General features: G+C 41.2%; 2 protein-coding genes across 5 annotated transcripts in view; both read right to left on the bottom strand.

Annotated features, from left to right (window-relative positions):
- Positions 1–1,295, bottom strand: part of LOC116700167 (interferon regulatory factor 2-binding protein 1-like) — a 5,412-nt gene extending 4,117 nt beyond the window's left edge. The window contains 1 exon segment of the mRNA XM_032533111.1: positions 1–1,295. This exon segment is cut by the window's left edge and continues 4 nt beyond it. Coding sequence (XP_032389002.1) covers positions 1–1,044 — 1,044 coding nt within the window. The 5' untranslated portion in view covers positions 1,045–1,295.
- Positions 1,296–3,065: 1,770 nt separating this feature from the next.
- On the bottom strand, positions 3,066–14,248 carry hnrnpl (heterogeneous nuclear ribonucleoprotein L). 4 transcript variants are annotated; one of them, XM_032533088.1, is made up of 14 exons: positions 14,095–14,247; positions 13,412–13,530; positions 13,024–13,261; positions 12,758–12,843; positions 12,507–12,603; positions 12,331–12,403; positions 6,963–6,998; positions 6,632–6,700; positions 6,289–6,539; positions 5,079–5,200; positions 4,772–4,973; positions 4,634–4,691; positions 4,033–4,143; positions 3,066–3,890 (listed from the first exon to the last, which is right to left on the bottom strand). In XM_032533088.1, the coding sequence occupies exons 1-14, from the start codon at positions 14,176–14,178 to the stop codon at positions 3,832–3,834; spliced, it is 1,605 nt and encodes a 534-aa protein (XP_032388979.1). In that variant the 5' UTR covers positions 14,179–14,247; the 3' UTR covers positions 3,066–3,831. The 4 variants fall into 4 exon arrangements, with proteins under 4 accessions (XP_032388979.1, XP_032388980.1, XP_032388981.1 ...); XM_032533089.1 differs by having other exon boundaries at positions 4,033–4,128; XM_032533090.1 differs by lacking the exon at positions 6,963–6,998 and having other exon boundaries at positions 14,095–14,248.
- Positions 14,249–14,511: the final 263 nt, after the last annotated feature.

The raw sequence follows: 14,511 nt of genomic DNA, 5'->3' as shown, positions 1-14,511 counted from the left end.
GATCGGGGGCTCTTTAAACATACGCACACCATCATTCAGCAGCTCAGACAGCCCGCGCCAGTCTCCAGTGCCTTGCCGCTTCTCGTATTCCACGTAGCGTAACCCAGAGTTCACCGCTTTACCTGCATCTTTGGCTGAGTCACGGAACATCTGCCTGACCAGGTCTGGAACTCCTGAGTAGATCATCCCCGTGCCGACCGGATACTCCACAAACACCTTCAGCTCAAAGTCTGGAGTAGTGCTGGCATCAAAGGCCAGAACACGACCCATCAGATTATGGTCTTTCCTGAAACGCACATTAAAGGGGACGCAGCTGCTAAGACCCACAAGCACATCCCGGACCGCTTTGGGGCGGTTTGGCCAGCCTTCAACCCTACTACGCGTCACCTCATTCAGTTCTGCCATCACTTCATTGTTCCTCCACACTGCAGAATCTATACCCACCAGAGCAGAGGTGCTGGCTCCCACACCCAAGGACACAACCTGTCTTCTGCCAGTTTCACCCATTATGGGGCCACCTGAGACTGCAATTGGTGTGGCCCCAGCCCTGGAGCCTGATAAGGGGGCTAAAAGCCCATGAGGGGCTGCTACTAACCCCTGAGCTATCAAGGCATGGGATATAGTGCCATGGAGACTGGGGACTGCCCCAACTATAGCCCGACGAGTGTTTGGGCTCTGTCTGCTGCCCTCTGACAATGACACATCTTCAGCTCTGTGCAGGCCATTGGGGAGGCGAGACGACACCCCATACTCACCCCTCCCCCTATCTAGACGCTCTCCATGCTGCCGCCCTGCTTCAAGGGGCCCAGCCGAGCTGGGTTTGCCCTGCTGTGGACCGGGGGACCTGCCGTCTAAAACTCCGTGCGTGCTCTTCAGTTGCCGGGCAGTCTCAATGAGGAGCTCTATTCTGTCCGCCCCGTCGTAGTTGACACAACCCCGGCACACAGCCTCGCTGAACTCCCACAGCATGGCCCAGGGCATCTTGGGTAGATCGCAGAGGTAGCACCACTGCCGTCTGGAGGAAGACTGCGAGGCGGAGGACATGTTGTTTACAGGCCCTCGACCAAACTTTCTTCGGAGGCCTACACGTTACGGTCTACGTTTTTCAGCAATTCTTCAATTCTCAGACACCACTCGCCACATGCCGCGCATTTTACGATGGAAATTAAACGGAAAGTAAGCTCACAGCGCGACTGCTGTAGACTGCATTTAAAACTTAGCGACGTCTTCTTTCTCGATTTGTTCGTGTCAGTCTGTGTGGAAGGAAGTAAAATGTTATAAGACACCGGAAACACCTACGCGGCTCAGGCGCGGGGCACTGTGGGAGTTGTAGTTTTATCTTACGCGTGCTGAGTCATGCCAAAAAAAGTGTTCCTTTGCAGAGGATATTAGGTGTCCATAAAATGTGCAATTGGATGATACTTGAGGTTAATACATTTGCCGAATATTTTCTTTTTTGCGCCTCTTGTACAACAGTTACTGATAATTTTGCTATTATATTTTTCTCTGTACAAGCTTCCGTGGTGTATTTGTGGTTGGCTGGTGTGTACATACAATGAGAAAGCGTAGTGTGTCATGGCTGACATCAATACTATTCAGCTTTTTAACCCTCCTGTTGTCCTGGTGTCAAATTTGATCCGTTTTACAAGTCTCTACATCAGAAATTTGGGATTCTTTCTTGCGAAGCATCAGTTCACTATGTTATTGAATTTTGGGTGTTTTTATTTCCCCCAAAAACTTTTGACAAATTTTATAATTTTATATAAATCAAGTTTCTTGACAATGAATTCAAAAAAGAAAATGGTGTAAAACTAGTGGTAATATATTGGTGTTAGTGATGTGTACAGGATACTGATGGTAAGGTTACAAAAATGGAGAAAATGTTGAAAAGCAACAAAAAAATTGTTCATTTTCAGTTTTGACCTAGGAGGACAACACAAGGGTTAAATATAAGATGTTAGCAACTGGGCAATATGACAGAGTGGGTGACTACCAGCCTCTAGACTACAGTCACACAATATGTCTTTGCATTGTGACTGTCAGGGTCTAAGCATTGATAAAGGAACCAATGGCAATGAGTCATTCATTGATGGACTTATTTACATTGGATTATTTGGGTTGAGTAATCTCCTTCGCAGGTGCTGACTGTTCCTTGTGGTGTGAGGTTTGGTCGTTTGTTTCAGTAAATGTCCCAAAGCGATTGAAGAAAAACTAAATCATAGCTACTGGCAGTTATCAGACTATAGCCTATGAGTTAGCTTCATAGAAATAATGGTTAATAAAAATGGCTAACTACCTGTAGTGAGTTAGAAACTGGTTTGTGTACTTGACTTAAACTGCTGGTTGATGGAGCAGGAAAATTAGTGTAATACTTATTTTAATACAAATAGCTACCTGCATATTTTCCTGCAGGTTGGGATTGTTAACATGTCAGCTTACCTTCATTCCCTTTAACATAAAGCTGGTCCTGAGGCTTGTCAAAATGATGTGGTAGACTGTTTTACACATTATGAGGCTGCGTCTCTAGATAGAGGATCCCACTGAAGGCCAGAACAATGAGAACAGATGAAAAAGGCCCACTTATTAGCCTCTGCTAAAGCTTTCAGCTTCATCTCATGGCCTTTTTCAGACTAGTGTGCCTGTAGTGTAGACAGATATTAATCTTTTAAAAGGCCACGAGATGTGGCTGAAAGCTCCAGGGAAAATCTACAACCGTACCCAGAGTTGGGTTTCTCTAACTACTTGTATCAGGGTGAAAGAATGATCCTTTGAGGTCTTTAACAAATTGGTTTATGCACGTGTGCAACATACAACTTATTCTTGAGAAAACTATGTTACATTTATTTTTTTACTGTATGTGTAATGTTACAAGTACACCACAAATGCATGCAGCAAACAAAGAATCCAAAAAATAGTGAAACAGCACCAAATATACTGTGGTCCATAGGTAGAAAAGAAGAACTTATTTACAGTTATTTTGGATGTGCTGCTAATAACATGCGTAACACTAAATTATTTAAAAACATTGAGGTGAATATCTAAGTAATAAGGTCAATTAGGGGCAATTTGTCTTTAAACTTCTTTGCTTAATCTAGCACCTGTGAATACAAACCGTAATACTGAAAATACTGCAGTGCAGGTCTGAGTACAGATTAGGTGTGTACTACCTGTGTGTACAGATCCAAGCTACCCAGCTCAGGTATGTGGAAACTGAAACAATCAACTTCTAGTTAATAGAGTAATTCCAGCCAAAGTAATATTCACAGTATTGTTTACTAAAAAAGTGTCAACTTGACATTCCCTGAACAGATAATCATTTCCCTCATGTCTAACAACATGTGGAAGGCACCCTAACCACGTCAGTACACACATGTCAGAGTGACTTTCCTCCAGAAAACTACAGCTGCTTCTCTTTCTAAGACCTTGCCAATCAGTTTTATTACTTCCCCAGAAATGGACATGGAGGTTTCCCTGTCAAGAGTGAAGACATTATGAAAGATGCAATACAAACAATCTTTGAAGATGTGAATGCTAGCTTTATATGTATTCACATTATATTACGGTTCACTTGATTTAAAAACCAAAAACAGGTTTGTATTGAATATCTTTTCAGGGTAGTTGGGGGGAATCATTCAAATCAAATAGTGTTGTAAATGTAGAGAACAGCTGATTGAAAAACAAAAAGTAAATCATACAAAACAGTTTAAGTAACATGTTCTAAAGCACATGAGTTCTGTTTTTGTCTGATTAAATGTTATAGAATGTGACAACAGAACGGCAGTGTACTCTATGCAAACACAAAACATTACAATTGGTTAGAGGGGAGAGTATTTAGTTGGCATTGTGTGTTGTTGAGAAACACAACTTCAGTGTGTAAGGGTAAGGTCCACCTGTATGAGGGGGAAGAAAAAAAAACACATTTTAAAAGACAAAAAGGGAAAGACTTTCAAATGTACAGTATATTGTAAAAACTACATTGCCAGCGTTTGAAAAACCATGTTGGTATGTTAATGTCACAAGAAGAAAACTTACTAGGGTTTTTCATCTGGAAATGGTTAATCAGTGCTAGGGCTTCCATGGCATCATTGATGGATTCCCACTCCAGAAGGCCAGATGAACTTCGCTCACCTTTAGTGCCACACAAGACGACGTGATTACATTAGCATGATAGATAATACTTAACTGTGTGTTCATGCATTAAACTAAAGCTCTGTATAGGTTTTAAGATCACCAATATACCCAACGGCTGCAGCACAGCCAACATAGCAATACTCAAACCCAGCTGGAGTGTATGTAATGCAATTTAAACTTGAGGGAATTTAACTAAATAGAGAATTACAACCCTTTTTCTAACGCTCATTTGGTCTTCCCTTAGTAGCACAGTAAATAATGTGTATGCTGCTAAAACGTATTTGGTATTTCAAGTTTTATACACATGAGCAATTCATTTAGATCCCATTTTTAAATGATTGTTAGCAAATAAAACTGTGTTTAGTGTGAAGCAATCTTTTGCGTTAAGGGCTTTTTGTGTCATTACTTTACTTTAAATATAGAAGCCAGAATCTTCATTAATCTTATTCATTGGACAAAACCAATTTATAATATTAGCCAGGCTGTAATCCATGTTACTCACTCTTTCCAGTAAAAAGTTTCACACTTGTGGGGCTCTTAATTTCCAGTTCTTCGCAGACCTGGACAGAAAGACCAGTTTCAGTGGATATTTTAGGTTGTGGAAAATGTACACGTCACAGCGTCCGTTAGCTTTGCTTACCTGGTTGAAGATCTCTACAGAGATGTCGGGCTGCGCGTTAAAGAAGTGGAGGACGTTGCTGGGGTGCTGGATTCGGTTCTTTGCCGCCTGCTCTGGGGAGGTGAAGCGGTTGTTGCGGGATCCGTGGAAATCTTTGAAGCTGCTGGTGTTGTCCTCTAACTGGTAGCACTGTCCTGGCACAATGGCCTGCTGCTTGGACACACTGCCAAGGAAAGAGAGCCAGAGGTCGTGCATCTGTATATCTGGCTCTGCACCACTGCAGTACTGGATTGTAACGTTTTGGGATAGTTTGGACAGCTGCGCTTACCAAACGTTGAGTTTCTGTCCGAAAAGGAAGTTGTTGTTGAGGTGAGTGATCGCCCTGTCCACAGAGTAACAGTCTCCCATCTCCACCATTGCTGCCCCAGGCTTACTCTTCATGAACTTAATCTGAAAAGGAGGAAAAATCTCCTGCTGACTCACACAAACTACTGCTGCAAATAAGGATCATTTTCATTGCCAATTAATCTATCAACTGGTTTCTTAACTGATTATTCATTTAGATTATGGAATGTAAAAAACATAGTAAAAACAAAATGTCATTCACAGTATCACAGCGGTCTTCAAATTGTTTTTTTCAAACAGTCTACAACCTTGAGATGTTCCATTTACTACCGTATTGGCCCTAATAGAAGACAACGCCCTCGGTTTCAAGACTCTTTGCAATTTTTGGAAAAAGACTTTTTGAAAACCAGATCTTGTTTTTATAAAAGACAATAATTGTATTTAGAAATAATAATAAAAACACATTCATGTTGAATAAACCAAGATAGGCGGTTGTTTTTAACATCTTTTAAATAAAATAATGTTTTCACTATCTTTTAGATAAAATATAAATATATTTGTAAATGAACAATTTATAGTATTTACCCTTTAACATTTTAAATAAACTAATATTGGTAGGCCTATATCTAATGCCAATTAGGTTACTGATCTCATAGTGAAAGAACAACCATGGTCAACATCTTTCTAAAAACAGAATGCCTTGCGGTTCCCTCTCCTGTTCAGACAGAACTATGCAGTTTGAGCCGCAGTTCACTCTCGTCAATCCCATGTTCTGGTACCGGCGTCATCCTCACTGCCAGGAGGCTCGCTGTTTGGTACCCTCTGCTGTTGTGAATATAATTTGACATTTAAAAGTCTAGAATCTATAAATGACACAACCCCGCTTTTTCAGGCGTATTTCCAAGAACAAGTCTTATATTCGGGCCAGTACGGAAGTTGTTTAATATTTGACAGTTTTCCTGGAAAAATGACAAATGATTAGTTGTCAATTTCTTTTCCATCAATCAATCGTCTAATTGTTGCAGCTCTACAGGAAACATCTGATGCTGGTGAACTAACTTAAGTGGTGGAATTTGTTAGGGTTTCAACTTCAGCAATCACTATCAATAAAACAAATCCATTACATTTTAATCAACTTTTGATATCTGATGGTTAATGCTCCAAGGGAGTTTGGTTAGCATCCTTTCACTCACCCTCTCTACGTTTCCGTAGAGGCAGAAGATGTTGAAGACCTTGTCGGCGTTGACCTTAGAGGGCTCAAGGCCATAAACCATAAGGACCGGGGAGTCAGCATGAGGACCATACTCAGGGGGTGGTGGACCATAACTTGGACCATAGCGCTGGCTCCCACGCCCACGCCCACCCATACCTGGTCCAATGCGGTGGGGAGGAGGGGGACCATAGCTGTCCTCATTGTAGCCATGATAACCTCCCTGAGGGCCACCTTAAATGGAAAAAAAAAACAAAATCAACATTTAAAGTACAGACACAGAGTGTGCTCTATTCTTCTAAATTTCAGACCAATCGGGTATTTACCATAATCAGGAGGGTGGTCTCCCAGAAGAGCAGGCTGCCTCTGGCGTTTGTTGGGATTGGCATTGGGATCTAAAATGGGAAAATAAAAGCTGCCTATTACAAAGCTTTTTTGCCAAAATGTATCAAACAGGTATCTTACCAACAATGTACTAAGGGACAAGGTTGTGAATGACATGCAACAGAGGGGTCTGACATCTTAAGTGTAACGTTTTAATACGTGACATAATGGAGATTTCTTTTGAGTGATTTTGAAAAAAAGAGCTTTTTTTTCTTCTTTTTTTTAAGACCCCCTATATCAGCCATCCTAGTTCAAACACACGCACACACACACCTTGTGAATTGTTCCAATTGCCTTCCCCATCAGCATCTGTGCAGGTACACATATACACACGTCAAATCCAAATTAACATTATAAAGTATAAATTTGCCAACACTGTATAAACATCCTATTTTATCATAGGCAATTATATGGAATAGAAACATTCAGGTAGAAGATCAGCATCAGTGCTATGAGCAGCACCTGCAGCCTAAGCATGTTATATACAACTATATATAACTTACAATACAGTAATAACAAACCAGTAGGGCTGTAACGATATGCAAAATCAAAATGAAAACGCGACACTCAGCTCCACGAACTGTGTCCTGGAGTGAGAAGGCAGAATCGCGACACACCCCTTCCAACTCACAGAGTTATCCTTCCCGTCCAGATCCAATGCTACCACATCTTTAATTTACTATTAGTCCTTTTGGTGCCTTATCCCTGTTTTGTTCGGTAAATTCAGCTTACTGTAAAGACTGCGAAACTGTGGATGTGTCCCCGGGGTTGTAATGATAGTGGATGGCTGCTAGCTGGCTGGGGGCTAACTGTGGATGTGTCCCCGGGGCTGTAATGATAGTGGATGGCTGCTAGCTGGCTGGGGGCTAACTGTGGATGTGTCCCCGGGGCTGTAATGATAGTGGATGGCTGCTAGCTGGCTGGGGGCTAACTGTGGATCTGTCCCCGGGGCTGTAATGATAGTGGATGGTTGCTAGCTGGCTGGGAGCTGACTGTGGAATCGATTTGTCCCCGGGCCGGGACTGTTGTCCGCTCTCATCCCATCTGAAGCCTTGCAGCACCAGGAATCTGAGGCAGAAGACGGGGGGGTGCTAGCTGGCTAAATTACCATTAGATTAGTCATCTTTCTATAGAGTTAACATTACTGATGAATTCGTAGGTTAGCCCGGAGTCATACAAAAAATTTCGTAAACTCACGTTAAACACCAACAAATACATTAGCATTAGTTATTTGTCAACCAGCGCCTATACAGTAGGCACCAAAGCACTTTTCCTCTTCGTTCCCCCTACAAGTTGGGAGCAGAATTGTCCATTACTGTTACCATAACCATTTTTCTTATGTCTCATTCCAACGAGTCAATGAACCACTGAAATAATTTTGGAAACATATTTTAAGGTACAAAAGAATTGTTGGTATTGGATCAATCAACATTTAAAATCAATCAAAATCAATAAATAAGGTCTCTGTTGTATAACTGTGTGACAAAGAGTGATGTAATCCGTGACAAAATGATGCCGTGTGGCAGAATTTTTTTTCATGTGTGTATTACATTTACTGAGATAGATTGAGGTTTGTATTGAATCGTGATACAAACCGAACCCTGGGTTTGGTGTATCGTTACAGCCCTAAAAACCAGGATAGGACAGATGTTTAACATCAGAAAGGAATTGACATCAAGTATTTTGACTAGACTACATTGTGGACAGAAAAAAAAAAAAAATGACACTGGACTTGTAGACTAGGCTTAAGATCAACAACAGAAGTACTCAAAATACTTAAAAAACAAAAAGAAAACAATGGACTGGGTTTGCCGCCACACAGCGACTGCTTATAATGTTTCCTAAACTGAAGAGTGCTAATTGAATTTGCCACTAAAGCTACACGCCAATGGGCAATACTGGAGGAGAGGAGGGTTAGGGGAGTAGTCACCAGATATGGTGACCTTAATTACAAGCACCACTTCCATAACCCATTCTGCACAGGATGTCGAATGATACATACAATTTGAAGATAACAAGATCTGATTTGTTCAACACAAAGTGAACAGAAATTGTAAAAACCAAACAAAAACTAATATATCTTAGTTTCATTATACCCTTACAAACACAACCCCCTGTGATGTGTTACCACCGGGTATGACAGCTACCTCAGAATAGTGCTAAAACCAAATAAAAAAAAAAACTAGGACTAAAACCCAAATCTGTAAAAAAAAAAAAAGAAAGAAAAAGAAATTGCAATTTGTGCAACTAATAATTTAGATACTAGTGCTACAAGACAGTAAAATCTAAATCCACCACTTCCTAAAAAAAAAAAAAAGAAGTTAAGAATTGTCAACTACTGACTGACCCCACTTAGTTACTAAGGTGCTTGGTAACCCAACATAAGATAGTATAATTAGACAGCTGTAAATGTAGCAAATTCTCAGAATAATTACTACAAATTTGAAATAAAAAAAAGTTAGCAAGAATTTAGTCAGTTTGTCCACGACATACTGAAATCTGGTGTTTGCTGGCGTTACTGTCGGTCATTATGTTACAGTAACATGATGGTTTCAAACTAATTAACAACAGTCATGTTGTTTTAGTTTAACAATAACATTCAACTTTTAACCATCAAGTCAGATTATTCATTCATTTCTGTCAAGTACTTACAGCACCACACATGGACCATGGGACACAGTGGGCAGGTAGGGGGCAGTCTTCAGCAAGGACGCTACCCGCCAACCTCTTGACTCCAGCCTCAACTCATTCTCCCTCTTCAGTCTTTTCTTCCTTCCTTCCTCCTTTCCTTCCTTGCATCCCCACCACCAGAGAGAACAGTACATCCACACATCCATGCTTGGTTTTGACTTTCTGCCGGTTTGTTTTGAAAGTTACTATTTCCAGCTTACCGTGCTCAGACCACAAAGCAGGACATTTGCACCGTTTGAGAATGCGCTGTCTGTCCACAGACACACTGAGCCAAACCTGCATCACACGGGAGGCGTTAAAGGCATCACTATGGGCCAGTGCAAAAAAAGGAAAAATGAAACAACGCAGAAACAACACAAGAACAGCAAAGAGAGAAGGAGGGAATGGGGAAGAAGGTACAGGGGAAAAAAACAGAACACCAGAGTCCATAAATGGAGATAGCTTTAAGAGAGGAGTTTTAATCTGTTTGCATCTGTGCTTGTATGCTTGATAGGTGTTTGATGCTTGTGTCTTCATGGGCCCCCCTGTGGATATTTCTTCTCATGTGAAAATGGACGCTCACGTGATGCTTGCTTATTTGGTTTAATAGCGGTCAGCCACTTGCAAAGTGAAAAGGCATCTAGTGCTTGACAATAAGTCATCTGGAATATCTGCGTGACGATGTGCTGTCATGGTGGTTCAGCTGTGTGTTGCCGTGGATATTCAGCTCGTTGTGTTGTCATGTTGTGTTCAGCACAGGAAGGTCGAGTTCAGCGGAATTAGCATCTGAGAAAAAAGAATGGCCTCTTTTTGTTTAGTGCCCCAGTGTGTGGTATCATCTGTTCCCTGGTTGGGCTGAGTATATCTGAAAACTCCTCTGTTGCTCCATGTGGTTGTGTTATGGCAGGCATATCCCAAGGCTAGGAGGCGTGGCCACAAAGACCACACACCTGACTCCCACCCTCATCATCAATGTGTTGTGTCAAGAGTGGTGACTCCTCAGGGCTCTGCAGATGAGATGTGCTGTACTGGTAAAGAGGTGGTGGTAGATCTTATCAATCTATCAACATCAGTCTGTGGTGGATATGCAAGGTGTCTGTTTGCGTGGCCTTGGGAGTATTTCTGTCCCTCAAACTGAAATGGTGGCTACTGTCCACCACCAAAAATAAAATGGACTCCCATGTCAGGTGGTGGAGATAGGGGTGATGATGGACTTGAAATAAGGAAGTACTGAGTTGAGGTTGTGTTCCGTTATTTGTTGCCCCACTGTGTCCGATGTATGCCACTGAGCAGATTTACATTAGTTGTGGCTGTAGGTGCTGGTATACTGTAGCTGTAGAAGCCGCTGTGTCTGCTTAGAGGTTGAGGTAAGCATGTATGAGTTTACCCAGTGAGGACACAAGGAGTACCTCTGGTTCATAAGGCAGCACAAACTATAGAATATATCAAGAAAGTTTTCTAACACCTGTATAAAATTTGAAATGTACATGTTGTGGTCCTGGTTGTATACATGAAATAAAACTACAACTACATTGTTTTACAGTAATGGCAAAAGAAAATAAAAAAATAGGTCCTCTGTACAGATACACTTTAGTATTAGTCTGTAATCAGGTTTAAAAATCACAGCAAAATCCTACCGCTGACCACACCAAATCTAAGGCAAATATGAATTGCAGTATCATCTTCTCCATCCCATACCCTCTGATTAATTAATTTCAACTTGCATTTATTCTGTAACTTGCATCCTGTACTTTACCCTGTACTGTGATCAGTGAAGTGGCTGAGAAGAATCTCTGTCATCACAACATGCCAAATGACTGGTTAAGTTTCTTTCATTGAGCTTTTTTAAAGTTCTGATTTTTAAAATATTGTTCTGCATTATATCAATAAATCACATATCTCCAATTACAAATGATGTAACATCTAACTTTAAAAACCTATGACCCCATTATCTGGTCTTTCATCAGTGAGTCTTAAAATACAAATTTGTTGACACTAACATTAACAATGCAGGTGGCACTATCTTGTGTGTTTCTTCTACACATTTTACATTAAAAGGTCCCATGAAATGTAAAATGTTCTTGTGTCCTGGATCTGTTGTTACACCCTCAATGGTTACATGCAAAACATACCAACAAATGTAACCCATATTTATAGAAAAAAAATTACACACCTTTTGCCAAGTGTAATTTTTTTTTTAAATAACTCATGTACTTATTAATATGTAGTATTCTAAATCATTCGTCCAACAATACTGCAGCAACAGAGTTAGGTGTTAGTAATCAACAACATGTTGACCCCGACAGTGATAATTCCATTTATTCTCTACCTACCCTCAAATCCAGGCCCCCCCATTATTAAATCCTACCCACATCCAAAAATACTTTTTCAGTACATCAAAATCTGGGAAATGTTTAAGATCTCAGGAGTTGTTTCATGGGACCTTTAACCAGAGGTGGGCCCAGTGGTCTCACAATTAATAAATAAACTCAGCTGGCTATGTCTAAAATAATCTATGATAAAATCTCCACTATGTTTGAAGAAATGCTTACAGGTGTGATAGTCTCTGTAGTGTAGAGTAGGCAGGGATGTGAGGTTGTGTAGCTGTGACATGCTCTATGGGGAATGTGAACCTATGTGAAGAACGGTGCGCCTACATTTGCTACTGTGACGGGTGTGTTTTCACATGCATGAGCCTGTAATTGAAGTTGGCTGCCCTTGAGGTTGCTCCTCATGCCCTTACTTTGAGCCTGCTGTGTGGCGAGAAAAATGCATGAAGTTTGTGAAGGCATCACAAGAATACTGCCTCTGAACACAGAGTTGAGTAGCATGGTAAATGGTGGAGGAAACCATTCATTGTGATCAAAGGCAATATCCCCGGAGGCAGAGAACCCTAACCATCCCATACATTGGAATGAGAGAAAAAGAGGAAGAAAAAAGGTGGACGTAAGGGTGTGGGACTTCATGTTACCTTGGCCACTGAGGTTGGGGTTTGTATAGTCCCACGTGTCCTGGTCGTTTTTGAAGACATTAAGGCGTGCTGGCTGTGAATAGGATTGCATTACAAAAATCAAAACTAGTTCTCTCTCACTAACAGTTTTAGCTCAATCAAGTACAACGGTTGATTGGACATGGCTATACACTTACCTTGGCATACTCAATCTTTAGAGTGCAGCAGCCAGAATAGATGTCTGCCCCATTCAGAGAGGCTTTGGCCCTTTGAGCACTTTGGACCGAATCAAATGTGGCAGCAATGAGTTAAGGTGAGGTCTGATTATATCAACATTTCTGAGGGCCCAAGTATATTTAAACATCAACACATTGTACAACTAAAGTGTGTCCAAATGTAAAAAAACAAAAACATTTCCAATAAAAAAGGCAATTATTGAAAAGGATATTCTACCATGGCCTGAACACCATTTTTTCTGAAGATGACAATCCTCTGTACAGGACCACAGTTGTTACAAATGGTGTAGAGCACATCCTGCAGAGGCACACAGATACAATCATATAGTACTCTTATTGTAAGCACACTTTAAACATTGAGTGATCTAATGAATGATTTTGTGATCATATAGTAATGTATCCAGTTTAACACACTACTACATAAATCACAATGTGACACTGTCACTGCACACAGGGTTAGTTTTTATAATCAAGTTACCGTGGTGATAGGATAGATGGGGTTTATGATCGTGAGCAGCAGAACGTTGTTGACACTCCGAGTATCGTCCGAGTCTCCGGGCCGGGAGATCTTTTGGCTAGTGGAGTAATTGATGAAGGCCGGGTGGCCTGCAATGTAAACCTGGTTCTCTGTTGCATATGTAACAGCATTGCAGGAGCCAATCATGTCCTCATACTCCACCAGGGCCTGGCGCTTCTTGGGCATCATAACCACAAAACTGTAAATAAATATTTGAGCAGAAAATTATAGCATCCATAATCCAAATGAGAATCACACCACCCAAGAATACAGTGAACAAGTTCATTTTTAACGCAGAATCATAAATCACGCTTCAGACAAACAAGGACTTTTGTTGCTCTGTTATTACCTGATGGCCCCAAACTCCTGTAGGGCCTCCACCAGGTCAGCCTCCATAATACCGTCCACCAAGCCCCTGATGTGCACCACCGGGGAGGGTAGCGGTTTATGAGGGTCATCGTAGCCCTCCTGAAAACGGAACACACAACATTGTGTTTTTAGGCTCATTACATACTCCTACCACTGGTGGAAAGGGGATGGAGCAGCTAACCTGTTAGGTCGAGTAGCCAAAGTCAGTGAGTCTGATAAAATAGTAATAATACGTTGGAGATTAAAATGAACGTTAGCGTTACTAGCTAACGTTGACTAAAGGAACATTGCCATGTAGCTAGCTACGTCTACCGCTATCTTGAAAAATACAAATTCGTGTTTGTTTGTATTTGCACAGCTTGTAGTTAAATAGTACGTTTTTATCAGTATAGAAAATGGCATTGATGTGCTGTTGAATAGCTAACGCTAACGTTAATATTTAGACAAACTCCGTGACCGCTTTGACGTTGTTCTAGCGTTAGCTAAAGCTGACCGAGATAACGTTAACGTTAGTTAACGTTAGCTAGCGTTACGTAGCTAAGTTAGCTTCTTCGTTTTAGCTAGCTGCTACTTTGTTAAGCTAATTTCATCAATTAGAAAAACAAAACCTATTATTTTTGCATAATAAAACGCTAATTATCAATGCCAAGTGGAAAGCCTTACCGTTGTCATTCCTCCCTCCTCGGTTTTCTGTCTTTTCGTTGCTCTGCCGCCTTCTCCAAAGTATCGGCCCGTAGCCGCAGCCATGTTGTCCTGTCCCCTGTGCCGGGCTACTGCTGCATTCAAGATGTGTGGGAAAACGGATAACTGTTTGTACAGCTGAAAGCAATGACTCGACTTCCCATTGTCCATTGTGTGTTTTCAACTGGAGTTCACATTTTAATCTAAAGGTGGAACAAATTAAAATAATAAAAAAATGTCCACACATGGATTTTTTTTTTAATTATTTAGACCGGGGGTCTTCAACGTTTTTTTTAGGCTAAGGACCCCTTAGCTGAAAAAGAAACGGAGCAGGGAGTAACAAAGTTGAGTTGCATATTTAAACTGGGCCTACACTAACGTGTAAAACAGCCTAGGTCC

The sequence above is a fragment of the Etheostoma spectabile genome, chromosome 13, assembly GCF_008692095.1.
Source record: "Etheostoma spectabile isolate EspeVRDwgs_2016 chromosome 13, UIUC_Espe_1.0, whole genome shotgun sequence".
NCBI lineage: Eukaryota > Metazoa > Chordata > Actinopteri > Perciformes > Percidae > Etheostoma > Etheostoma spectabile.
This window is presented reverse-complemented; position numbering and strand designations above follow the sequence as displayed.

What these genes read in the sequence shown, in the direction of transcription:
- hnrnpl (XM_032533088.1), bottom strand. Translation starts at nt 14,178, where the DNA reads ATGGCTGCGGCTACGGGCCGATACTTTGGAGAAGGCGGCAGAGCAACG. An exon ending in AGGAGGGAGGAATGACAACG is followed by an intron (nt 13,531 to 14,094) that starts GTAAGGCTTTCC and finishes TTCCGTTTTCAG; the next exon opens with GAGGGCTACGATGACCCTCA. An exon ending in CCCCAACCTCAGTGGCCAAG is followed by an intron (nt 6,999 to 12,330) that starts GTAACATGAAGT and finishes GTACCTGCACAG; the next exon opens with ATGCTGATGGGGAAGGCAAT.